The sequence below is a fragment of the Phalacrocorax aristotelis genome, chromosome 7 (assembly GCF_949628215.1).
Source record: "Phalacrocorax aristotelis chromosome 7, bGulAri2.1, whole genome shotgun sequence".
Taxonomy (NCBI): domain Eukaryota; kingdom Metazoa; phylum Chordata; class Aves; order Suliformes; family Phalacrocoracidae; genus Phalacrocorax; species Phalacrocorax aristotelis.
Window position 1 is genome coordinate 39,713,390 of NC_134282.1, and position 27,839 is coordinate 39,741,228.

Here is a 27,839-nt window from a genome sequence, read left to right on the forward strand (position 1 = left end):
GAAACAGTAAAATTCAGGTGTCTTAAAAAAAAACAAACACCAAAACCCAACCCCTAATATTTCCTAGCAGTACTAGAAGTTCCACAGACAAGGCATATCTTACCTTTCACTGTCAGAGCTGTTTTCAGATTTTGCTCCAGATATTTGTATTTCATTTAGTTCGAGTTGTTTTTGCAGCTGGTGACGTTCCTAAACAAGAAATGTTATCCTTCAGTTCTCAGTATGTCAAAACATGAAGGCTTCACAAAGCATATTTCATTGCAATTCAAAACATCTTTTGTGAAATTAAAATAGAAACTGATTAAACAAAATTCATGCATTTCCTATAGCCAAGGAGCACAGAATGCATAATAATAAAAATCAAATTCCCAGCTATGCATGGAAAGAAGATCAGAGTTTTCAGTTTCCTATTTGAACATGTATGGTTGTACTTGAAACTTTATTTTTGGATAAAAAGATGAGCCATCACAATCTTTAACTACATAAATGTCAAATTTTCCATGTTATCTCTCAAAAAAAAATCTCCCAAGGTTGAGATAAAAGGTATTGCCCTATTTTGTTCCCCAAAATACTCCTGTTTATTTTTCAGATGTCCACCAGCACAGTGCTCACAAAGATCTATGAGGACTTGGGGACTAAGTCAACACAGACTAACAGAGGAGTCTTCTATCCACTTTAATGGGAATTTAAGAGGCACTCCCTTTTACTCTGCAAGTATCAGCCAGATAAGAGCAAATTAAATAACCAATGTGAATAAACCCATCTTTCATTAAGAACTATATTGCAATCCTTTATTCACTGCATAATACTTACAGGTTGTAGGCCGAAGCCCAGATGAAGTTAACGGAGCTACTAAAAGGGGTATATTAAGCTGAATGATTTCTCACTGTAATTACTAATTCTGCTAATAGATTTGCAAACATTAGACAAATGGGGCTCAATACAAATGCACGTTAGACTAACCAGTCCAGCCAACAAGACTGGCTTATAAAAATTTACTTCTTTCCTTTACAAATATTTACTATAATAAACTGAAGCTGGTGAAAAAACACTTCACTTGTAAGAACAGAAGATAGTATTCCCTCCACTTACTAGAATGCTCTCTGCTTCTGTATTTTAGATAGCAAGGCACAGATTTTTAAAGATGAGATGCCTGCTATTGAATGAAGTGAGAAATGCCAAAGCACATGCAAGAGCATAGGAATCGTTTGGAAGGGCTGCGCTTATACTGTTTAGAGTGACACTACTCAGTCTAAGGACTAAACAATAACATTATCATTATCATTCAGTCTAAGGACTAAACATTAACATTATCATTCACCTCAGTTAGGCCAGTGATACCAGAAAGCAAAGAGGAAATTTCACGATAACCATTTGAGAAGATATAAACCTTTTTCAGATAACTGAAAAGGTTCAACAAATGAGATTCACATGCAGCGTACTATGCAAGGAGAGGCACTGCGATACTCTTAGGCTGAACAATATGTTAAAATAATAATCATCTGACTACTAGTCTGAGTTTTGCCCTGGAGCAAAGTCCATAAAAGAGAAGAAGAAAAAGCAGGAAATAAAAAGAAGCAATGCAAAAACTGCTACAATGAGTTTTCCAGTAGTGCTGCTGGTGTCACAAGAGGTAAATGTCTCAAAGTGTTTCTGCTTTCAGAGATTTAAACATAAATTGTCAAAAACCTACTCTTAATTACAGTTCGGTAGGGAATATTTAGCTAGGGAGAGGAATAATTAAAAGATTTTTAATGATATCAGGAAAGGAAGAACCTAAGTTTTGGACTAAAAGGCAGTAAATATGAGTTTTTCCTTCTCTCCTTAAAATATTCTGAGCCATAATCAAAATAAGATAGATATCTGCATGGAAGACTAAGTGGCTGCTACGTACCCACAAAACACCCTCAAAACATTTTCATCTGAAGCTTTCAGTTTAGCATTTCATCCACTTGTGGAGAATTTGGAGATACGATTCCAATCACTAAATGGTAAGGTCTATTTGTAAGTAAAACAGATTTTAATGGACCTACCAACAGCATTTCTAAGAGACTCTGGATCATTTATTATTACTACTTCATTAGACTTAGGAGATCTTGCACACTGAAGGAAGACTGAATGGTCTTTTTAAACTCCTTCTTTACAATAGTTAATTTACTAAATACATTTTGACACCTTAGGCAGCTCTAACTGTAAAGGCTACTAGAAAGACAGAAGAACCACTTAATCGCAGTGTCTCTATGGCAGTCAATGTCCATTTGCTTATAGAGATACAATATCTAGGTAAGATGCAAACAGCAATGGTATGTCGCTGAGCAGGATACTGAGCAGAAGACCAAAAATTAAAAAAAAGTCCCTCCACGCCCTTCTGCATGTCCTTTACAGGAGGCAATCAGCTAACTCTCATACCTCTTCCATGCGTTCAATCAGCTGGTCCAGGTCACCAATTCTCTGGTCTTTTTCCTGTATGCTTGTTTCTGTAATCTGCATCTTCCTATTTGCCTCTTCAATAGCCTTCAGAAGCCGATTTGTTTCCTCCTTCGAATAAGAACATGTGTAGCCACATTAACATACAATATATTAGTGAGGAGGCTTTTTTGTGGGTTTTTTGGGGGTTTTTTTTAAGGCTTTCAAGCAGACCTCAAAAGTTTTCACTATACCTGCCCAGAAGCCTGGAACAGTTGTGACTCTAAATGTGAATTGTATGGAACAAAAGATTCCGGGCACTTCGAAGTGCATAGGTATTTTTAAAGCATCATTATGAAAATCTGAGAAAAACTTTTACCCATTTCTTAGATATTTGTTCTCCCTTCTGAGGATGCCGTGAAGTAACAGCATAAGAAAAATATGCTGTTGCAGAAGATAGCATTTTAAACACCAAAATTTGCCACATTCACCTTTATACTTTCCTCACATATGAACCATATGAATAGAAAGAGGTGGGGGAATCTACCCTCAATTTCAGTCATTATCTATCTTTATCAGTTAGAAACATGCAATGACAAACTGCTCATAGAAAGGTTTTACTTGGGGGTGGAGGGAAACCAGATGACAGGAAGAGTTCTTGCTCCAGTAGTGTCCAGTGAAGTTGTTCCCCCTCCCCTTCCTATACTGCCACTAAAATTGGACATTATATTTTCATTTTTTAAGAGAATCAGAAGTTAGATAACCCAACTTACTCAATTTCAAATTTTAAAATCTACTTTATCATTACTGTTACTGTGTTTGAACACATTCTTTTCTCAGCCCTGCAACCCCAAAAGCTTGGAAGGCTTAGTAACTGTGGCATGACTATTCACAGAGACAGGAGTGAAGGAACGTATGTGAACTCCAGAGTATTAAGTGATTAGAGAAATGACACCCAAGCTAAGTACCACTCTTCCAGACTGGCTACACGTACTAGGAGGATTTCTTTCTCAGCTTTATGTTTTTGCTCCTCTTCTCGCATTTTTTCCTCATACTGACTATACAGTTTTCTTGTCATCTCTCTCATAACTTCAGCATTGGCTTCCTGCGATGATTCCACCTATGAGAAGGGAAAGCATGAAAGTCACAGCTGACACATTAATCAGTACATAACTGCTGGCAGCAGGAGAAACGGAGTTCAGAAAATGTGAGAATAACGCTTTAAACTTCAGCCCCACCCTGTTATAAACTTGACACTGCTGAGGCAGATTTTCATTTGCATCAAGACCATTTACAACACTCTGCCAGTATACAAGTCATCTGAATTTGTAGAAGTTACTGTTTCATCAAGTTTCACGTTGTCTGAATTTAACTAGTTATTGCTTATCCAAGACTGGGCTATGCCTCTTCACTGAGCCCTTCCATAACAGCCTCCAAGTCGCTTGGGCTTGTTTCCCCACTTAAAAGGTATTGTCTCCCCCATTTTTCAGAAGCATAGATTAGGGATGGTCTAGACTCAACTCCTGTTTCTAAATGGCCATGAACACTCAAAGAAATAATTACTTTAAGCCAGACCTAAGTATGTGTTGGTAACTGGAGGACACAGCTGTCCTCTCTCTTGCTTTTTTCACATACTGCTCTTTGTGTAGACACAAGAACTGGGGTGACCATGGAGCAAAGCAGATCAGAGGACAGTCAGACTTAAAGTTAATATACTCAGGGGTGGGAATGCATTAATTTTTAACCACAGGACAAGAAACATTACTACTGCTACAGGGAAGAGGGCAGGAATGGTAATTCAGAAACAGGATTTCCCCCTTACGTTGGCTCAAAACACTGACAGTACCAGACCCTCAGTGATTAAACACCAGATAGGATAGTCACAGCTTAAACCTATCTACTCTGTAAGCTGCAATAAAAGCAAAGTAAAATAGCTAGTCCAGCACTTAGTTCTCTTACTAGAGATGCTATAAATTTGACAAGGTTATAGTGAAATGCTGTGGGGGCTACAAAAATGCCAAAAAGAGAAATATATTGTCATGTGGGAGAAGAATAAAGAGTTCTCTGCTGATCACTACAGTTTACACAGCTCCAAAATACCTGGTTCTGATGATTAAGGTTTTGGGGTTTGGGGTTTTTTTTTGTTTTCATTTCAAGGACTAAAAGATTTATTAAACTCCTCTGTTTATCTTGCATGGTAGGAACAAGCTGTTTTACTACCCTGTGGGATAACAACAGTGTATTTCATCCACTGAAAAAGGACTGAGCTCTGAAGGATTCCACTTGTACTGCAGTTGCCCCATTTGGCATCTCACCTACACCACACTGGGGCAGGGGTAGTAACCTGCACTTTGTGAGAGGGACTGGAGTTAAGTTTCAGTACAACACAAAACCTTCCACATTTCAGGAAGCCTGAAAGAATCAATATCATTACGATATATCATATATTATGATAAAGGCTTTATTAAAGCCTTTGATACTGTCTTCCACAGCATCCACTGATGGCTCATGGCTTGGACAGGTGTACTCTTTGCTGGGTAAAAAACTGGATGGATGGCCGAGCCCAGATTGTTGTGGTGAATGGAGCTAAATCCAGCTAACATGACTACTATCCCCCAGAGCTCAGTTTTGGGGCCAGTCTTGTTTAATATCTTTATCAGTGACCAGGGCAAGGGGATCAAGTGCACCCTTAGTAAGTTTGCAGATGACATCAAATTGGGTGGGAGTGTTGATCTGCTCAAGGGTAGGAAGGCTCCGCAGAGGGACATGGACAGGCTGGATCAATGGGCCAAGGACAATTGTATGAAGTTTAACAAGGCCAGATGCTGGGTCCTGCACTTCAGTCACAGGAACCCCATGCAATGCTACAGGCTTAGGGAAGCTGCCTGACAAAAGGACCTGGGGGTGCTGATCAACAGCCAGCTGAATACGAGCCAGCAGTGTGCCCAGGTGGCCAAGAAGGCCAACAGCATCCTGGCTTGTATCAGGAATAGTGTGGCCAGCAGGGGTAGGGAAGTGATTGTGCTCCTGTACTTGGCACTGGTGAGGCCACACCTTGAATATTGGGTTCAGTGTTGGGCCCCTCACTACAAGAGGGACATTGAGTTGCTGGAGTGTGTCCAGAGAAGGGCAAAGCTGCTGAAGGGTCTGGAAAAGAAGTCTTGTGAGGAGTGTCTGAGGGAACTGGGATTGTTTAGTCTGGAGAAGGCTGAGGGGAGACCTTATTGCTCTCTACAACTACTTGAAAGGACGTTGTAGTGAGGTGGGTGTTGGTCTCTTCTCCCAAGTTACTAGTATTAAGATGAGAGGAAATGGCCTCAAGCTGCATCAGGGGAGGTTTAGATTGGATATTAGGAAAAATTTCTTTACTGAAAGAGTGGTCAGGCATTGGAACAGGCTGCCCAGAGTGGTGGTGGAGTCACCATCCCTGGAGGTGTTCAAAAAACTTGTAGACGTGACACTTCAGGGCATGGTTTAGGAGGCCTGGAGGTGTTGGGTTGATGATTGGACTTGATCCTAGTGGTCTTTTCCAACCTTAATGATTCTATGATTCAGAAAAAGCCAACAATCAAAACCCAGAGTCCTTAAGATACACTGAACTGAAATATGATCTCCAGAACTGTCTCCATCATTCCTTTGCTTATAGCTTGAGCAGCAAGGAAAGTAAAAACAAGCACAAAAAGGCAGATGCATCAGGGCATCTGTTATAGTACTCTTAACAAACGTCTTCAACCTCATCCATTGTTATGATTGTATGAATAAACCAAACCTACTAATAAGCTACATGGGTGTGTTCTCCTACCCAGAAAATAATCATGGCATATAGTAGTTACTGCTTTTCAACTGCTAACCTCCCAGATTCCACACCATCCTCTTACATTCACCCTTGGAATAAAATTGCAGATGTCCTGGCATCTTTCATACACAATTTTATGTTTAAGTTTCAAATACAACAATGAGGATTTTACCCACTAACTTTGTAATAAAACTGCAACTTTGAGGACAAAATTTAAACTTTTTCCTTGTTAAGGCAGGGCATGTATTCTGCAGACCCTGACTTGCTTGAAGATAAACAAATCCTTAAGCATTCAGTTGAACTGGGACTTAACCTGTGGTTCTCTGCCCTTAGAAGCAGACATACCTTTCCCTGACTTGTTGGTCCATGCCCTTAAGATTACTGTAAAGTCCAAATTTCTGTTTTGAAATCTTAATTGCATCAGCTTTGCTTTCTTCTTTTAATTGTTTTTTCCCTTTTTTTTTTTCCTGCTGACAATAGCAGGTATAAAATACAGCTACTTTTGTAGCCTGTAAAGCTTCACTGCAAGAGAAAGCTAGAACATGAATTGTAAGCTGAAATACACTTACATTAACGTTTTCCCTTTTAACCATTCATCAGTAGGCATGAACACAAGTCACTAGAGAGCCAAAATGAAACATTGTCACTGACAAAATTAAATATTAATAAACCAGCAGTCACCTTAATTTCACAGTGACAAATTCTAATACAGTACTATATCCAAATTAGTCTATTTTGAGCACTTTTAAGAGAGACAAAGGTTTCCAGAAGAAGGTTTTTTTGGTTGGTGTGGTGGGTTTGATCTTTTTGTTTGTTTGTTAGGATTTTTTGGGGGTTTGTTAGACTGGTTTTTTAATGAGATTCAAGGAATACATTTGGCAGATGAAGGGAGAAAACAGTCATGCTTTCTGGCATATGAAACCTTCCAGTTTGCATTTTATTGCCTTGCATTTCTCTGAATAGCTTAATTTTCTTTCCAGGACACCTGCTGTTACAGCACGTATCTGCTGACCATATGCTCATAAGACTTAACTGAATACCTAGTAAAAATTGTGCAATATCAAACAAACAAACTCAACATCAACAAATTCTTATAGCTCAGTGTAGAGCTGTAATATTCCTTTACTTACAGCAATGGACACTAATCACCATTTAATGGTTTGAATTTTTACCTGCTGACATCCCTGAGTGGCAATCCCACGTTATGGAAAGACTGACTGCTGCCAGCTGAGATTTGTTGTTATTAGAACAGTATTAATTCACAGGAATATGTCAGCTCTAGGGAATGATAAGGCATGAAGAATGAAGAACCCTTTACAAATAAGGCCAAGGAATTCATTTAGCATACTCCTAATGACCTTACTGTGCAACAGTATTTTTAGGGGAGTTTATATACCGCACCTTTAATTTCAGTAACTGATTTTCAATTTGTGCTGTTTCCAGTTGCTTTTGCTTCTCTTTCAGCTTTTCCATAGATTGCTCATGTGTATGTTTTAAATTCCTTATTTGTTCCCTGATATCAGTGTTCTCCAATGTAACATCCACTAGAGTTTTCTAGAAGAAAGAGGCAAACCACATATTAAAAAAATCACAAATAATTTGGTGATCTAATATAGTCAAGAGGTTATGGAAGAGACAGAACATTTAAGAGCTTCCTGATGTATCAATGCAGTACGAACAGTTTTGCAAGTTTTAACATTTAAAATTATGGCTTTTGTTGCATTTAGTTTTCTAGAAGTTGTTTCCATGAGGAACATGCTCAGTAAAATCAAGTCCTGGAACACAATTAAAAAAAAAAAAAAAAAGAGGAACATGTATACATTTCAGCATGAATGCTACTCCCAACAATATTCCTTTCTGCTCTCCAAGGGCCATGCTATACATAATATATGCATTAGACTAAGAAAAACTGTGACATACAAGAAAGCAGGAACATTAAGTTTTCCAGCCCAGATAATGGGAATTTGGAAGCCTTTAAAACAGAACATTCATTCCCACCTTCTCCCTCCCCCTACATTTCACAGGTATGTAAAGTCTCACAAGTGTTTAGCATCCAAACATGCCACTTCCATTTCTGTTAACCAGTGAGGGTACGAATAAGTCAGGAGATGACTGTTTTGTACAATACAGAACAAATCACATTTTCACCTTAGATATTTCATAGATACCTAACTAGTGGCATTAGTCTACTGCAGATCAGTATCTCTTTATCGTCCACTATTTTTAACAGGTTTTTAAAAAACACAGGTGTTGGAATTTTTTTTACTTTAGTTCCCTAAATCAGCTGACTTAGATATCCAAGACAGTACTTTATGGACTTGTTTAGTGTTAGAATCTGTATTTGTCATCCACATTTTACGTTTGCTTTTAAATCCATGTCAGAAAAGGCAGTTGTCAGCTGTGAAGCAGCTATTAAAATGTACCTGCAAGTCTATTGATGCTGATGTCAAGGAGCTGTTCATTTCACTAAAGCTATCTAAGGCTGCAGCCTGCACTCGCACATGATTCTCTAAGGATTCCTGATGAGCATTTGTCACCTAAGCAGAAAAAAAAAGAAAAAGTTTTATATAGAATAATGATCAAGTTTACCTAATCTTTCAAAGGAAGCTACAGAAAAGAAAGACCCCATGGTTAATTTTCACAGTACTAGGATGCTTAAAATATACAGGCCTCAAAACATATTCTTGCACCTCAGAAACAGACAAACAAAATTTAGAATCCAAATATGCTAACAGAAATAAGGCACAAGTATCTATGTTTATTGATAGTCTGTAATCACTGTAAAAGCTGTTCTTTCTGAAAGGGTAAGAGGATACTTCGCAGATGTCTATTCAGAAAGTTTACATATACAGAGTGGGCAGATCATAAAAAAAAAATCACAGTGTGAAAGCAGAAGAATGCAGGAAATAAGGAAATCTAGAAAGGTTTGGGTGAACTGTAGAATAGCTTTAATGAAGAAGGAACTGACTAATCAGGTACGTAAATAAGCAACAACAAGAAGACTTAAGGATGAAACAATATGAAGCAGGTAGGAGAAGTCCACAGAGAGCTTTGTTGTGTGAAATTTGTCATCCTCTCTTATGTACACACATACACACATAAAAGCTGGAGGGGGGGGAAACGGGGGGGGATGGAACACAAAATGACATTATTTAAGAGACCAAAACCCAAACAGTGTAAATGATTATGAACTATCCAATAATAAAGAGAAAAAAGTGTTCCTAATGGAGGCCAGTCCGACTCATATTCTTAGATGGACCAGATTTGTTTCTTGATAAAAACATAAGAACACTACGGACTCATATAGAGAACAATTACTGTTTAGTAATGAAGTCATACACAGATTAGGTCAACATAGGGAGCAGAAGCCAAGTAGTTACTGTTAACCCTATATAAATGTGTGCTCATGTAAAAACAAACAAACAAACAAAAGCAGAAATGCTTTGGATGGATTTAGAAAGTTACAAGGTAAGACCTTTTGTGAAGAAGCATACTGCCCAGGGAAGGATATTGGAAGTACAAACTTCAAACAAATTTTATGAACAAAAAGTAGTCCTGGAAATTAATGGGAGAAAAGCATAGTGATTCAAGGCTGAAGGAAAGAGTATATAAAGGATTTTAAACAGGATCCTCAAACAGTATGAAAGATGGCAGTCATGTAAAATCAAAACCCAAATCCAACTAACCAAACAAAAAAGCATATGTAATTAGGTAGAGCAACACTTGTGCTTTCTTTCAGGCACTCTAAAGTATTAAAAAAAGGGGGGAAAGGTGTCTCATAACACGCCACTTATGTCAGAGGAAGTGCTTCATAAACTGCTAATTTGCTTCAGAACTACAGATTCTGTCAGACCTGGTCAGAAACCCTTAATTAGGAGACACATCCAGATTCATGCAAGATTTCTACTGGTCTGACAGAAGATCTGGGAGTGCAGAATATCAGCACTGCTATTCAGTAAGTATCAGCAGCAAAACTCCATCTGAATCAGGATTTGCCTACATGCACACTGACTGGGGTACTCACTTTGTTGGCATCAAGACTATTTAACAGTTTACAGAAATTCCGGTGGGGTTTTTTTGTTGGTTTTTTGGTTTTTTGAAGCTAGTTGCCACAGAATAGAAATATCAGTTTAACAGCAAGTTCTCATCTTTATACAGAATACAGCATGCAGGGAACTGACAGTCTCCAAATGAGGATGGCAGAAGGGTCAGGGTCCCAGTCCCTTGAAGTCAGAAGACCTTTAATTGCCAAAGCATCAGCTGAACCAGGGCTGTGAAAATCAGTCTTGAATATAAAATCCACAGCAAGTTTTCAGGGAGATTTTTTTGCATGAAAGAACTCATCAGTTTAATATGAAGGATACTTCTACAGACTGCAGCACTTTTATTGCTAAACCAGTATGTCAGAAAAAAGAGGGGTCATCAAATGATTATTGAAAAGTTCATTTAAGAACCAAAAGGTAAGTAATTTTTAGAACTGTTACACACTTTAATACTAAAGACTATTGCTACTTATTTTACTATAGTGTTTAAACAATACAGTCAGTAAAATAAAGCGAAGTCTGTTGAAATGACACCAACTAAGTTGCACATTACTCCTAATCAAGTTATTTATTCAATTCACCTGGCAGCTTACTGGTACAAACATCTCCACTAATTACCAGTACACACAGACAATGCTATCAAGATAATTTTTTTATTTCCAAGAAGCAGGCAATTAGTAATTCCATATGCAAAAGCATCCCTGTCTTACTTTACCTTACCTTCCTGGAGGGAAAAATAAATAAAGAAAAGTATAGATGTCACATAAAACAATGAACTGGAGTGATCTGAGAAATTATTTCTGTTCTGCTGAAGCAAAACCAAAAAGTTTCTAGATAACCCTGGGACAGTTATTGTCATATGCTTTCCCTACAAATGTATGTATACTTACTTTCAGTTCATTTGTAAGCTGCTGTATTTTTCGTTTCATTTCATCATATTCACCATACATTTTCTTTCTTACTTTTTCCAGAGTTGCTCTCACCTGGTGTCAGAAGAATCAAAATGCCTTTATCAGACTTACTAATTATACTATTTATACTAGGACATGATTTGTTTTTCCCTGTGTCTGTAATTGTTACTTTCAGTAATTTCCATTATAAATCTACCTTTCCATCAACAGCAATTTACTCTTAAGAACAAGACAAAAAGTTAAGCCTCAAGACTTGCCTACATATGGGTGATACAAATAAACATCTCTGAGTAATGCTAAACTTCTCTGTACGCACTTAAACACTTGTAAATTAATAGTTTAAATAATGAATTTCAATTAAATTATCCATAGCTCATTTTAACCTGATTACTAAAGGTATTAGAATTAATTTGAGCATATAATGTTTTCTTTCTGAAAAAAAGCATTCACACATGGATTTAATACACCTTCATACTTTTTAACATGGTTAATTAGTTTTCCCTGCATACCCTTTGAAGATGAACCCTTTAATTTCAGACTTTCACGTTCGTACCTAGCTAAACAATATATAAGCATAAATTTACCAATGTAATTTAAAATTTGAAGAACAGAGTACGCAATCAGGTTTTATTTAAGAGCTATGGATATAAATTACACCTTGCCTTTCTAAAAGAAAAGGGAAAATAAAGCATGCTGGAAGCTACCTTGGCTTTACATGCCTTTGCAATCGTGCACAGAACCAATCTTCTCAAGAGCACACATCGTAAACACTAGTTATATGTTTGCCTACAGTCTACCTTCCAGCTACATAATTCAAATTCCTTTTTTATTTTTTTTCCTCACCTCTATCAAACACAGACTGAGTGCAGATAATCTAGGGCAGTGAGCTTACGTCATCTCTACTTAGGCTTGGGGAAGAAGCAAGGGGAAAACGTTAATAGGGCCTTATACAAGAGGGGATGTTTCACACAGAATCACAGATTGGAAGGGACCTCTGCGATCATCTACTCCAACCTTTCTAGAAAGAGCACAGGCTAGACAAGATGGCCCACCACCCTCTCCAGACGACTCTTGAAGGTGTCCAACGTGGCCAAGTCAACCACTTCCCTGGGGAGATTATTCCAATGGTTGACTGTCCTCACTGTGAAAAATTTTCCTCTGGTGTCCAATCGGAATCTCCCCAAGAGCAACTTGTGTCCCATTCCTCCTTGTCCTCTCCATGGGACTCCGTGTAAAAAGGGAGTCTATCTTATTGGTACATGGTAATGAGATCCCCTCTAAGCCTCCTTTTCTCAAGGCTGAACAAAGCTAGTTCTCCCAGCCTATCCTCACATGGCAGGCTTCACAGGCCTTTGATCATCTTGGTGGCCCTTCTCTGGACCTCTTCCAGCCTGTCCACATCCTTTTTGTATAGCGGGGACCAGAACTGTACACAGTACTCCAGGTGTGGCCTGACAAGCGCTGAGTAGAGTGGGATAGTGACTTCTTTATCTCTGCTGGCGATGCCCTTTTTGATGCAACCCAGCATCCTGTTGGCCTTCTTGGCCGCAGCAGCACACTCTTTGCTCATGTTGAGCTTCCTGTCCACCAGGACCCCCAGGTCCCTTTCCACAGAGCTGCTCTCCAGCCAGGTGGATCCCAGTCTGTACTGCACTCCCAGATTGTGTCTTCCCAGGTGCATGATCTTACACTTTTCCTTGTTGAACTTCATAAGGTTCTTGCTGGCCCACTCTTCCTTTCTAGCAGCTCTGCAGTATACCCACTCTATCCCAGAAAGAGGAGCATTGGCCACTAAATCTATGTGAGGAATAGGCACAAACTACGTGCTCCCTTTAGGATGAGAAACACAGAAGGAAGCCAAATCCTGCACTTCACCTCAGGAGGGCACCCCTCGCCCTGACCTAACCCACCCATATGCGCATGCACACACACCTCCCCTCTTGCAAGGTCCAAATTTGACTCAGATACAGAGGGAACTGTCTGCAGTTCTGATGTGGCCCATCATTTTTGGTCTGTTTAAGTCAGCAGATATGTGGCACAACCTGAGGACTTTTGTTTAAGACTACTTTTAAAGACAAAACTTATCTGGCAGACCAAAGTTCATCAATTAGCACAGCTGAACACAGCTTCCAGAGGATTAGAGACCAAGGGCCAGTATGTCTCTTCCCATGTCTTTCCCACTTTTTCCCGGAAGTATCAGTACCCTGAACACACATGCAAGACGTGGTGTTCACATGGTCCAACATGTCCCTCCATGCCAAAAGCTGGCTGTAAACAAAAAGGGCAGGGTGATGGTCCGGGGCCAAGCAATCTGCACCAGGTACCAGAAACAGTGCAGCCCGGGGAGCTGCACCTGCTGTGTACCAATCCACCCATCCCTGGATGCCACCCCAGCATGGCAGATAGGCAGGAAACCAGCACCCAGGCAGGAAAATGGCAGCCAAGGCAGCTTGTGTACCTCACCTGCACTGCAGTAGTGACATGCGCTAACTGTGAGTGCAAGAACTTGAGAGTAGTGAATGCTGGGAGCTAAGGAACTGAGTAATAAAGGAAAGAAGCAAGTGCTGATAGCTAGAGACCAAGCACTCATAGTCTCTTACACTGCTGGCTTGACTCAGGGTTTCTCCCTTTTATATCAATTCAGTTTGCACTTAAATTGCCAGAGCCTGAGCACCAAGGATTGACAGGCAGAGATGCTGAGTTTCAAGCACAGAAAACAGCAGTATCAGAAATGCATTTTTTTTTTTTCTTTCAGGAGAGCTTCTGCCAGTTATGATAAACTAGTATGCATGAAGTAGTACAAAGTCATCCTTATTAGGCTGAGTATTTTAAGGCTGCCCCAAAATATACCCAAGTGATTTTACTGTCACCTAATTTAGGAGTCTTTTCAAAACTGTGTGGGGTTGGGGATGGGGGAAGCAGAGGAAGAGAGGAGGGAGGTTATCCTTTCAGGTATGTGCTTACATAGGTTCTTCTGTACCACACCTGAAATTATGAAGGCTTCAGGACAGGAACTCCAAGATCTGTTTGGCAGTTTGCTTGCCCAGCTGTAGCCCAGTCAGCCAGCATTAACAAGTATCACTTGGCACAGAGGCCTTGAGTCTGGACTGCACAGTTCCCAGGTATATAGCATGCTTTTTTCCCAACTTGAATATTAACCAGGCAAGCCTTTCATTTCAGAGTAAGTTCCCAATTCAAATTCAGGTGTTGGGCTACACATCAGTCATCCCATATACACTCACAGCTCTACATGAATATATGGAAAGTATATGTGACAAATTTTGAAGCTGAAAGCATAACTCACTTCTTTAATGTAATTCATCTCCTCTTTCAGCTGATCAGCTGACCAACCATAAACCACCATTTCTCTCTTATGGTTGTTGTCAGTTCGGTGCACGACACCATACACCATCCCATGAGAGAGCTTTCCTGGAGACAGGCCATTTGGTACATGGTAGAGCTCCTTAAAAGTAAAAAAAAAAATAAAATTTTAAAATTATTTTAAAATCAGTACTAGAATAAAAACCCAACAAAACAAAAATACAGTAACATAAGGCCAGGAGAGACAGCCGACAGCCAACTAGAGTGAACGTTCAGCAGTACCTAAGAACACTAGTTCCCAATGTTTGGGGGACAAACTGTAAACATTCATGTTTTTGGGAAGATCAACGACCAGTTTGTAATTGATAGAGACGTCTAATTTCCACTGGCTTTAATGGAAGTGATGCAGCTAGGGACAACACATTGCATTTGTACAAGGAGAGGTAGAGGCTTGTGAGAGAAAGAGTTATCCCAGCTTATTTTCATTCACCAACATGTGCTACTTTTCTGCATTCTTCCAGAGCATTGTCAGCTCTCACAGTTCCCTTTAGACTCGCAGCCACAGAATTGCCCCTCACTCCCCAAACTCCCTGCTGGGGAAATATAAAAATTCACAAGTTTAATAAAAAATTTTAGAAAGTTCTCAGAAGAAACTGAAATGAAAACATTTTAGGCAAGATTCCTTACATAGAGCTCAGGAAAAAAATAATCTGTTTATCTCGGAGATAAAGTAGAATTTCAGTTCACATTTAAAGCTAACTAAGGACCTTCAAGGCAGTCAACTATTCACTTCAGGGCTGCATTTCTCTTACAGAAGCTGTAGAACTGACATTGTAAAAGCCAAAGCAAAGCTATGAAACAGCATTCATGTCGGTATTCCAGTATTATTAACTATTGTAGAAGCACAAAACTTTGAAATCAGGTCTTGATAGATAAATAGAAAGGCTGTTTTTAAGTGTCTACATTTGTTATTTTAATTATCTACATAAATTTGTAAAACATACTTGTAATAATTGTATATCTTACTTCAAGGCACTCTTTGAAACAGACTTCTCTTATTCATCTTATCAGTACACTTAGTAAGAAAAATATTAATGCAAACAGTAGGAATCATTTCCCTCAGCATGTAAATAAGTACCTGCAAGGACAGATGTAACCACCTGACCTGGCTACTCACCCTTCTAATCAACCCAGAGAAAGATCCTTCTGTAGCAATCAAATGAAATGAGTGTCTCCAGAAGTATTGATTTCTTTTTGTGATCACAAAGAATATAAACAACTAGCTTAGATAAAGACATCCACATTACAGCTTTCTAAAAAGAAGGGAAAAAATATTCTTACCCAACTGAATATTTGCAAACTAGGACAGATTCTGCGTTAGAAAGACACACTCTTGGAAACACAGCTGTAACTGATTAGCTTTGCATGTTTTTGAAAGGCCAGTACTGGGAACAAATCAGTTATAAGTAATTTTACTGAATTTTCTTTCTTATGCTAGGTATACCAGGATATGGGAAAATTTGAGAATATTTACTACACAGACCTCAGAATATGTTTGGTTTGGTTTTGTTGTTCAGTAATGACGTCGTATGAAAACCAACAAAGTTTGAGATTCTTTACTAAATTAAGAGTCTAAGCAGTGCCTAAATACTCTCTTTGATACCAAGCAGAGGCTGGAAGACATGAAGCTCAGCATCTTATATTATATCCATCCGCAGCTGCATCCTAGAGAGGCTCCAGTTCTTACTATGACAGACGGTGCTGATATCATCTGCAGTCTAAAGAGGTAGCACTTTCAGTTTTTAGCAGCCAAACTAACACAACTGTGGTGGCAATGGAAGAATAAATACTTCTTTGGGTTAGGGAAAAACAAACAGGAAAATCTACTTGCATTAAGAAGAATCGGTAAAGACAGACATTTGTTTTATATTGTGTCCTTCCCGCAGGGTACTGACAGATTTTCTCAACATTGTAAATCCTACGCATTTTCCTTTACCATATCATTAATAGCTTAACCGTTTTGCTGAAACCCTGGGGGTGGGGGGGTGCAGGGCTGGGAGGAGAACAATGCCTGAGCAGACACCTGATAAAGAATGTTTCAGGCAAGGAACAATAAAGCTATAAGCAATCATTTAGAAAGAAACCTTAAAGCCACTTAATGGAAAAACATCAGACAACCAGCCCTACCTATACATGATATAATTTTGCACTTTGAAAACATTATATGCAAAGCTTCATATCCTGATAATCAGGAGTTTCATAATTATGTGTTATTGGGGTTTTTTGTTTTGCTGTTTGGATGCATACAAACATAAACGCCACACCTGATTTTTTTGAGTAGGGAAAATACAGAAACTATATGGGGACACACTCAAAACTTTGTGTTTGTTTGCTTCCAGGGTTGTACAGTTTCTTTGATAGTTTCATCACAGCCCCTCCCCTGCATCTGGATAAAGGGATTACACACAAGTTTCCATCTTCCTGATAACCAAATGAATAATCACTTTGATTGTTTAGAGGTTGCTAAGGCACCAGACACTGAATTCATAAATCCATACCCTCTACCCATGATAATTCATTTTTTATGAGGTGAACAGCTGAATACCAGCAACTACCAAGATCCTTTGTGCCTCTGAAACATTAGCAGAATTGTTTAAAGTGCTATTTGCAGATTTCTCTATGAAAATTATGACCAAGTTCCTTATTTTTGGAATATTATAAATACATTCCTAAGCAATGCTTTGAAGGACTTTTTCTTCTCTAAGAAAGACCTACAAATTCAGACCAATGGGTTTGCAGCTAGAGAGTCACCCATGGCATTTACATATTTCACAAACGAACAGACTTAAATTTACATCATAATGGGCAGTACATGCAGGATTAAGTAGGCGCAAAGCCAGACTGGTTACATGTCTCTTGCAACTATGCTAAACTTGCCTGTTGTCTATATTTGCACAAGCCTCCCAAGATGCTTTTATTACTTATCTTTCAGAAGATTAAAAGAATCTCCATTATCTGTTGAGTGTTCCAGTTCTAACTATGTACTACTTAAAATGCAGATACTGCTTTCACCCCCTCCTTATTCCTCCTTCATAACACAATCACCAGGCAAGCACCTGTTAAAAATTTCAGTACAGTTCTTACTTGAATTAAAACTGTGTGAACCAACAGCTATACAAATCACTGCTCTCATATTTCTTTAGCCTTTTTCCTTTCTGTTCTGTGCCAGCTATGCTTACCTTCTAGTCCCCATTTTCTCTGGTTGGTAACTCTTAATTTCTACTCAGTGACCACTTGTTTCATGATTCAGTGTATGCCCTGACAAAAAAGGGCGAACCTGATGCAGTCTCCTCTTAGAGGAAGGGTTACAATCAGAAAACTTTGCTCAATGCGGGGCTGAGAGGTGGATGGGTTGCTTTGCTTGTTGACTATTTTTTAATACACCTTTGCCTCTAAAGGAGGCCTTGCTGAATGACTCAAACTGCTCCATAGAACTGCATCACTAAGTATGCATCAAGTATACCTTCTGCCAGTTTGCCTTCTCTCTTAAGCTACTCCCACCCAGCTTTGTTTGTTTTTCTCCCTGCCCGAAAATTGGAAGCAGGTATCTTGTTTTGATGAAAAAGGACATATAATGCAATGATTAGCACAATTTGGGCGTTAGTACTCATATGGCGTTAAAATTTTGCTAAATCATGATCTTCTGTTCAGCTACACTATGTAAAAACTCTTCTTTTAAACCAGAACTGTATCAGTTAAGCAAAGTTTTATCTTTCACTCAACTGCCATATTCCAGAGGTTTCTGAAATACCCAGTTATCTTTTGCTTGTTCACTAGTTATACAAGGAACAAGACCATTCACATTGTTACTTAGGTTACATATTTCCTGTTCAGTAAAATGACAATATTATAACATTGAGCTCACCAAGGAAAGTTACTGTGCTCTAACAAAAGGTAACTATGTTTTAATGTATTATCACATTCTTCTACAGCCCATGAAACTCATGTTATATTTAGGGATGTTTCATATATAAATAGTATTAAAATAGGGAAAATATGCCAAGACATAGACATGAGTGCTCTTAAATTCATGACACTAAGTAAGAAGCATCATTTAACACATTCCAACTTTTAAGCTCCTTGAAATATAGAATTTAGGTTCCTATCTCAAAAAAATAGAAGTGAGAGGCATTATACAAAGTTATATCTAATCAATGAAATCCATACACATAACACCAGTATTTATACTGGTGTAAGAAAATACAACACAACAAATACAGCAGTAACCACAGAAGTCAGTAGAATTCTTTTTGTGGTTTTCACGTAGTGCTGTTTTTAATGAAGGTGTTGCTTAATTAGTACACACCAAAAAAACCAAGCAATCAGTGCTGAAGAGGCTAAGAAACAATGACATCAGCCACCTGTAGCAGGTGAACCACATTTGTTATGGCACAACTTCTGTTGTGCTGATGGGAGTGGGATGGCAGCAGCAGATCAGCAGAGAAAATAGGCACTGTCCTAGATTCAACGTTCACAACAGCCCCATGTTCACTGCATTCATATTCTTTGATCCAGGCCTGACACAAGTTTCTGCTTGATTCTCTCTGTCACATACAGGAGCAAATTCCCCTTATGGCTTCTTTACAGCCTACTTTTTTGCTGGGAAAAAAACGTGTTTGCTATGCTTCTGTGTTCCTGCTTAGGAAGCAAAAAGAGCTTCACCTCTTGGTTGGATGCTTTAAAAACATAAGAAAATTGAAGAGTTTGAGGATATATACAGCCGAAGTACCAAACAGAGTTTAAGACTAAATAATGCTCAAAGTCTGTTCAAAGACACAAAGCCAGGAAAGTGACACAAATTTCTAGGGTGTTATCTCATTTTCATTCTCTTGGCCATGTGTCCAAATGAAAAAGAAAAATCTGTCTATACATATCTCCATATTCTACCCTCAAATGCCTAGGTGCAACTTCCAATGACACTTCCAAATTTAGCCATGACAGTGAAGAAAGGGACTGATGGATAAAAATAAGCCCATTCCCAAACAGGGACAATACAATTGTCTGGTAGCCCTTTATTATACAAGACAAGGCAGGCTCCAGGACATGCAGATTTTGCGTATAATCTGACAAACACAATATTCCTTTGTACTTCACGGTGAAGTAAACAGCCTCACACTACTGTCGTCCACAGTCTATCATTGACAGAAGAAACGGAACAAAATCAGGATAGTTTCAGATTCTCTGTACCTAAAGTGCTAACAATTCAGAGATATTTAGCAGTAGGCTTTTAGCCTGTAAAAAGCAAACAAACAAACCGGCTAGCCTCTACTTGTGTCTTCAGTTCTCTTATGCTTCTTTCAAGGTATCATAGCCTAAATATGAATATAAAAATCCAACCTGACAAACTAGAGCATAAGCTCACTCCCCTCCTTCAGGTTTTGAGATCAATTTCTAACTATGCACCATCTGCCAGACTTTCACAAAAGACAGGGAGAGGCCATCCTAATGTGGTAAAGCCTGCAGCAATTTTGTTGCAATAAAACTGCCCAGCTCCATCACTTTGCTTTAATCTCTTACACTAGTTCATTTTTATTTCATGGATGTATAGCAATAAAAAAGTCAATCTAGAAACTTAATGCACTGATACAGATTTAATGAAATACAGCATACATTTTCTGCTAAACTTGGACTACAATGAAAAAGGCTAACCTAACAGCTACTGACATAACCAATAAAAGAATCAGTTCTGACCTGATATCAAGCTCCAAAACAAGTTATTGTCATGATCAGCACTAGCAAGAGCTCCTGTGCAGTTCACTAGCTGATTTTGCAGCTGAAACACCTCTTAAAGGTATTAAGCCCCAGAAAGATACAGAAAAAGTAACAAATAATCAGTAAGCCATCACAATGTCACATTAGGGCAGCTCAAAATCACCTCCTGCTAATGAAAGATTTGAAAGAGGAGATTACAACCAAATGTTACGCCATGGTATATTTATAGTTTTCTGGCATTCCCTTTGACACAGCAAGGTCTCTGCTCTCCTCCCTTACCAGCAGCAGGCAGAGGTAGGGAAGAGTCTCTCTCCAGCACTTGCCCTACCCAAACAGGAGAGCACCTGGCAGCCAGGTTCAGACTGCCTGATCTGCCTGAGTGCTCCAGCAAAAACTGTACAATCCCAAAGACTAACCCTGCAGTTCATTTCCATAAGTCACACTAATATATTTTAAATACTAAAAACATTCTGCATGTTCCTGTTTTCTTAATACTCTGCATCTAAAGACAGCACAGAACTCTAAATTCCAACAGATGACCTGATGTTAAATTTTACTCTGGGTGAAGCTGTATTTTTTGACCTTAAATTGTGAAGTATATGGCAAAAACTCACCAGTTCCCTAATTTCTATTTTCCGTATTTCCAAGAACCGGGCACGATTCTCATAGGACTGTGTGAGGACTATCTAACATTTGTAAAATCTGTTATTCTCGAAGTGCTTTGAAGAGTTTCATTAACATTGAGTCAGTTGAACGTGGGTGGATCAGCAGAGATACCTGATCACTGCTTTTAGGAGATGCTTTTTACTTTTTAATTAAAAAAGCATGACTAGTCAAGAGTCCTGTGTGCACTAACTCAAATATATAAAGCAATACATTACACAGTAAAAATCTACAGGTAATACATTACTATCTTGTTTTAGAGACATAAGGAAAAAACAGTTCATGAGTGATTTTTTTTGTAGCTGCTTCTATAAACTATGACTGTACAATCTGTAGGGATATTTTATTAATTACACAAAGACTGTGTGGATGGCACAATCACACTGTTTTTTAATTTCTATGAAATTGACTAATTAGATCCCATCTAGCTCTGAAGGCTGTATATATGCTTTCCAAAAGTCTCTAAATTGTGTAAAAGGACTGAACTTTAGAAACCTACTCAGAACGTACAATAATTAAATTACACAGCATTTTTTTGGTCTCAGCTAAAAAGGATCCATCTCCTAAAAATCACCGTGCAATATAATGGAATGTAAGATGAGCCAAATAACATATTTATTACCTTTCGTATCCTCTCCTTAACATTCTTTGATATAAAATGCACTTGCCTTTACTTGTATTATGGAGGAAATAGAGCTCTCATTAAATACAAGGTTCCACGGAGAAAAGAATTGGTCACATAAGAAAGTCACTACAAATTGTTCAAGCCCTAATCATTTACACTTTCTTATTTTGATACTACTCAGCACAGTGAAGTAAGTCAGGAGTCAATATCTACCCTCTTCAAAAACTAACTTCTATTACTCTTAGGGCAAGGGCCCATACGCTTAGGCCAGTCTGAGGGTTTCTGGAATCAGATACAAACTGACAGAGTAAGTTGTGGGGGAAGCCACTGCAAGTGCTACAGCTAAATGCCTCTGTATAAAATGAATTATTACTATTTAATGGTGGCCCAAATTTAGTTTGCATTAAGGCCTCTTTAATCCATTCTTTAAGTTACATTTATAGATCCTCAAGGACCTATTACTCTGCCAGAGCAGCGTACGAAAAGCTGAGTGTATACAAGATTCCAGCACCAGAAACATCTGATAGGGAATCTTTATTTTGACCATTTTTCTTTCATTTATTTTTATTGCTTTAGAATGTTTGTCTTTGAGTCAATTTACAGTTACTTTTGCTTCTGAGCACCACTAAGAAATTATTTCAAATAAATCCTATTGTTTTGCTTCCTATTGTCATATTACTATTCAGATATTAGGTCTGGTAAACTTCACCAATTTCTTGTTTAATTTTGGTTTATCAAAGTGTGGTGAAGTTGTGGAGCCTGACCAGTTTCCCTTTTTAGTCTTCATTCTTAAGACAAATTAAACATCATCTATTGCTCTGCAACAGCTCAGAGAATAAGTTATCCACCAAAGCAGCTGTAACATTTTTTTTTGTGTGCATGCTACTTGCTTTACTGAAAAAAGCCCTTCTGAACATTACGTTCAAATCACTTCCACTTCAGAATAATCTTGAATCATTTATTTTTTATTTCTTATTAGTACACCACCTGTTGCCAAAATTAGCCAACACAGCAAAACATCTAAGTCCCAGGCAAGCCAGCTCCCATATACATTAAGGCTCAAATTTTGTCCACTCTTAAGCCTACATGAAATATAAAATCCCCTTTAGGTGAGGATCAAGATCTTGTTTAATGCAAGACCCTGCTCTTGACAGCAGTTTCATACTCTTTAATATATGAATATTAAATAATCACATCTTAAAGGTACCTCAGTCAAAAATCACCTAGAGTCTCTGTGCTGTTGCTCTATTACTGTCCTATTTTACATCCAGTTTTGCTATCCCCAGATTCAAGGTTCAGGCTTAAAGCTCACAGCTGACTTGCTCAGCTTCTACATGTTCTTCACTCTTCCAAGACGACTGGGCTTTGGACTCCCAAAACAACTAGTATTAGCTCTTCTGGATGGCAATATTTAGTCCTTGTTTATACAGAATGTAACTTTGATTCTCAAAACTTACATTTTTCTTTCTTTCATGTTCCTTTGCTCCCTGTTCAGGATGTGAGCCTTCATCAGGTGGTACTGTTAAGCGTAACCTACAGACATTCATCTGAAAGAAAACAAAGTTTTGCTTTTAGACTTAAGTGTTACAAAAATTATTTTAATAACCTGCTTTACAGAATGAACTGTACTAACATTCAAGTTTTAATTTATTATTTCCTACCTTCTGCCACATAGCTGACAAAAGATTACTTTTTAAAGGTTGGAGGGGTTTATTAGCTGGCAAGAAATAATTCAAGGTCATCCCCATAACTACACACCACAAATAGCAAAAATCCATTTCAATCAACATGTTTCTACATAACCATAAATGACATTGAGAGCTGAGATAACAGAACAACGAACATAATTTTCTGGTTTCACAGTTTTGATTGCAGATTTGGCATATTTTTAATCTTCAAAAGGGATTATTTAGAAACACAAAGTGTATTCTGGGGTGAATGGCTCTTTTCTGTTCAGTATATATCTAAGTATTTGATCCAAGGATACCACTGAATGTGAATAGGAATATTATTGAAATCCGATACATACAACTTGTTTGTAAAAACTAAGCTTCAAAATGCTTCAGAGAAAATTTAAGAGGTATTCTTTCCTATCTGATTTCAGAAAAGCCATTCTCTTGCTGAGGAAACAGGCCAATAGGGTTGATACCTATCTATCCCCAATTGCAGTTTGCCTTGCTTTTGGCTGAGATATCTTTGGTGTAATGATATTTTTAAAGCATTATATTTCATACAAGAAACTTGGTTAAAACTTGCAGTTTTAGTCCTATTCATGGTTGTTTTCCATAAAAATGTCTCATAAGTCCTAAACAGAGCATAACAAATGATGAAATGAGAAATTTGTCTGTCCAAATTCAAAGCTGCAAACTACTTTGCCATGAAATCCCAGCTGTCTGTTAACAACAAACAGGGCTCTTACAAAATGTCTAAAATATCCCTTTCATGATTACTGTGGGCCATCACCACTGACTGTTCTTCTATAGCCCGCCATCTCATCTGATCTAGACCTGCCTGGTTTCTCCCAACTACTTACCTTCAGTCATGCTGAATGCATACCTTCTCTATGAAATACAACTTTCCATTGCACTTGCCCAAGCTCGCAGCTCATGGCTTGGTCGTTACAGCACTTTCTTTTGCCTTGAAAATGGCAATGATATTCTGCTCACAGGCATTCAGAGCACAGCAGCAAAGTCCTTTTCATAGATGCCAGATTTTACAATTTTATAATTCACTGCTTCCAACTGTCTCTCAAATCAGTTAAGCTAATTTGACTTAACTTTCAAGGCTCTTTACAACACAACCTCCTCAGAGCACAACTACGCAGCATCACAACAAGCACTCCCATTTTCCCTGTTTCCAAACAATGGATTTTTTTTCAACTTTTCAAACAAGCTTTAACTTTTTCTTCTTCCCAAGCAAAAGCAATCAGAAGAACTATCTGCAAATATCTGCAGCAACTTCACTGTTTTTCTTCTAGCCTTTCTTTCAACCTGTTGAGAGGACACATCAACAGTGTTTAGAGTACTGGTAGGCTGTTAACTGTATTTAAAAAATGCAACTTTGTATCTTCCTCTCTCAGTTTGGTCTTCTAGCTCTGCAAGGCCTTCTACCAATAAGGAATAGTGTCCTGAGATACAGATAAAGTTCCTATAAAATATGTGAGCTGTGTCTGCATTATAAAGAAGAAGAAGAAGAAAATAAAAAGGCTGTTGTGTTTTAGCCCCAGTCAACAACTAAATACCACACAGACCTATAATAAGATCAAGGTGAAATATAACCTACTCTTCAGAAACATCTGTGGAGGCTACTTTTGGTGCAGTGGGCTCCTCACCACTACTTCATCATTCAGCTGTTTGCTAGCAAATCTAGAACCCCAGAAAAAGTGACACAGAACCCCCAAAAGTTAGTATAAAAGCAAGTTATGGATTTGTATTTGCTAAAGAATTCTGAAAGAATGAACTGCATTTAAAAATTATGAATCCTTGCACATTGGTTTTTGACATGATTGACTGCTATGCTTGTTCTGAGAACATCAGACTCTCCCCATATACTGCAGAAGCAGGAGATGCTTCCTGCTTACAAGTTATTTATCAAGATATATCAGTAATAAACTCCTCAATTTTGGTGCTTTTGATTCTTACAGTAATTAATACCACCTTTTCTTACCTATTTAATTTCCACTTCCCCCTGCTCTTTCTTCCCATTAGCTTAGCAAGGCTTTTTCCTCTTAAAACATGCCTGTTTACAACACGAAGGGAAAGTCTGGTATTCCTCCATGTAGACAAACAAAGACAGACCGGACCCATAAATAGGAAATAGAAGTGAATTTGTGCTGTGCAGGAAGTGATAGATGAGGCCAACTTCTTCTTACAGTGATTTCAAATGAAGGAAAACTGGACTAACAGGAATGAAAGGATTGCTAGGAGACAACATGAAAAATACCTCAAATAAATAGAAACAGATAGTGACTGGCAACCCAAAGTTGTGCATGATTCTCTGAAGCTGGCAAATGGCTTCCCTGTTAGTCAGTATGGGACTAATTATAGCCAACATACTTACAGATTCACAGTGCAGTGATTGTAAATGAGTAATTATACCTGTATACCAGTTAGTGAATCATGACTGCCTGTCATGTTACAGCAACTGATGTGTTACAGAATTACTGTGAAGGAAATCACAGAAGCCCAGTACAGATGGCAGTGAAATCATAACAACTAGGTTGGAAATACAAATTAATAACAATAATTTGTTGGGACTAAAAATACTGTACGATCAAAGGGTTGTTATAATTTAAACCATTTTTCTTGCCCTTTTCTTTTCACATTGCCTTCTCTATTAGTCCCCAAATCACTTCCCCCCACCTCCCCCCTACTTCCTCATTTCCATGCTAGCTTCTTGCTTTTAAAACATCTCAAATCAGTATCATATTTTTGGCAGTATTTCTGATACAAAATAATTTTGAATAAGTTTGAATAAGACTGAATGCTTTACTTTGCAGCCTGTTGCATGCAAATGCCAGAGGGTGGCATTGGCAATCATCTAAGGATTCCAGCCTTGAAGCCATGCCCAGAGAGGCTTGTATTGCAGCAGCAACGTACCACCCAATTCCTCGCTAGGACAAACTTACGCAGGCTTTACTCTTGCTATTGTTTACAACAATAGGACTTCCTCAGCATCCCTGGGGAAACAGCAGCAAATGTATAAAGTAGGCATTCATGCCTGCTCCTTCTGGGCCACAGATGATGCACCCTACCTAAGGACAGAACTACAGGCCAACCTGTTAAAATTCAAGAACACTATAGAAATTGGAAGGGAAAACCAACAGGCACCGCTTTTTCCTCTAACCTCCAGAAGCAATTATGAATACTGCAGCTATACTGTTCTTGCTATGCAGGGATTCCTCAAGAAACAACACACTCTACCATTTGTTGGCACATTTACTTGACCCAATGAACGAGCCTGCTCATGTGGAAATTGCAGCAAGCCCTCCTCCAATGGCAAAACACTGTTGCAGTGATGCCTCAAAATGGAAGTGAAATCCTAACAGGAAGAGCCTCGACTCAGTGCCAAATACTGGCAGAATAATGTGCAACTGAGGATGAAGGAGTAACTTCCAGAAACAAATTGGGTTATGCAGAGAGAAAGCAAGGAGGAGAACTCCCCTAGCAGGGAAAAGTTGTGATTCAGTTTCCTTCAGCTGCTGACTGACAGTAAGAACAAGTTAGGAAAACCAAGGACAGACATGACTTCCACCCTACCTTTATGTAGGTGACACTACAATGTCACCAGATTGTTATCAGCATAACTTTTTAAAACAAATAGTAGGTAGAAGAAGCAGCAGGTATCAGGTTTTCTAGACTATCAATTTTAGTTTGATTTGCAGCATCTGTAGCTTTAGCAAGCTAACAATATAAGTAATCTTAATTGTGACAATATTTTCTGTACGCCCCTGGCTTTTTGGCACCAACATCCCAGGAGCAGTATTTCCAAAGTTTATCTGACGTAACTTGTGAAACAAATATGCAGACTGGAAAACAAAGACTGACAGGTTCAGCATGGCATAACACTGGACAGTGAAATTTTGCCAGGTGCAATGGAAATTAACAGGTGAAGACATGCTCTTTCACCAAAATTCTAAGAGCCTATTGGTACATCATAGATGAGAGCTACTGCAAAATGGCATTTTAAAAAAATGCCCATCTAGGTTAGTTGAAAATGTTAAGGATTCATGGCCCAGATCCATAATCTACATTCATGTTTACCATCCTACTCAAATCACTAGGGTGCAACTTAAAACAAATACAGATGACAGATTCAGTTTGAGTAATGTTCTTCAGCCTCTTCTTACCTCCTTCAAAAAAACCAAAGCACTCAAAGGCAGTGATCATAGTTAACTATGTACTGAAATAATTACAGAGCTAGCATTAAAATAATGAATGCCTTTATAGAATAACCGAAGTTACTAGGACAGCAACAGAAAAATACAGGCTCTTCTACTAACAACCAGTCCCATTCTAAGATTTTTACAGTACCTCCACAGGGAAGATGTGGTTCAGCATTGATCTAGCTTCAAATCAACTTTAGAGTTAACATCACCAGAATTTAATATTGTTGATCTTTCTAATGTCTGATAATAAAATGGTTTGGGGATAACATGTTTGTTGAATAACTATCTGCTGACCTACCATCTCAATGGCCAAAAATGGCTCCCTTCGCCTAAGACCCAATGTTAGTTTTAGACTTTTGAAGCTGAAAGCAGAAAAGGAGAGAGTGTTTAATTTCAGTCAACCCTAAAAAGCAAA

General features: G+C 38.4%; 1 protein-coding gene across 3 annotated transcripts in view; it reads right to left on the minus strand.

Annotated features, from left to right (window-relative positions):
- The window catches only part of MYZAP (myocardial zonula adherens protein), a 73,719-nt gene that overhangs the window by 30,481 nt on the left and 15,399 nt on the right, over nucleotides 1-27,839 (minus strand). For all 3 annotated transcript variants that reach the window (XM_075100295.1, XM_075100296.1, XM_075100294.1), the window contains exons 2-9: nucleotides 22,995-23,084; nucleotides 14,461-14,619; nucleotides 11,136-11,228; nucleotides 8,626-8,739; nucleotides 7,604-7,756; nucleotides 3,401-3,526; nucleotides 2,410-2,538; nucleotides 104-189 (exon numbers count right to left, since the gene is read on the minus strand). In XM_075100295.1, coding sequence (XP_074956396.1) covers nucleotides 104-189; nucleotides 2,410-2,538; nucleotides 3,401-3,526; nucleotides 7,604-7,756; nucleotides 8,626-8,739; nucleotides 11,136-11,228; nucleotides 14,461-14,619; nucleotides 22,995-23,084 — 950 coding nt within the window. The remainder of the gene's footprint in view (nucleotides 1-103; nucleotides 190-2,409; nucleotides 2,539-3,400; nucleotides 3,527-7,603; nucleotides 7,757-8,625; nucleotides 8,740-11,135; nucleotides 11,229-14,460; nucleotides 14,620-22,994; nucleotides 23,085-27,839) is intronic.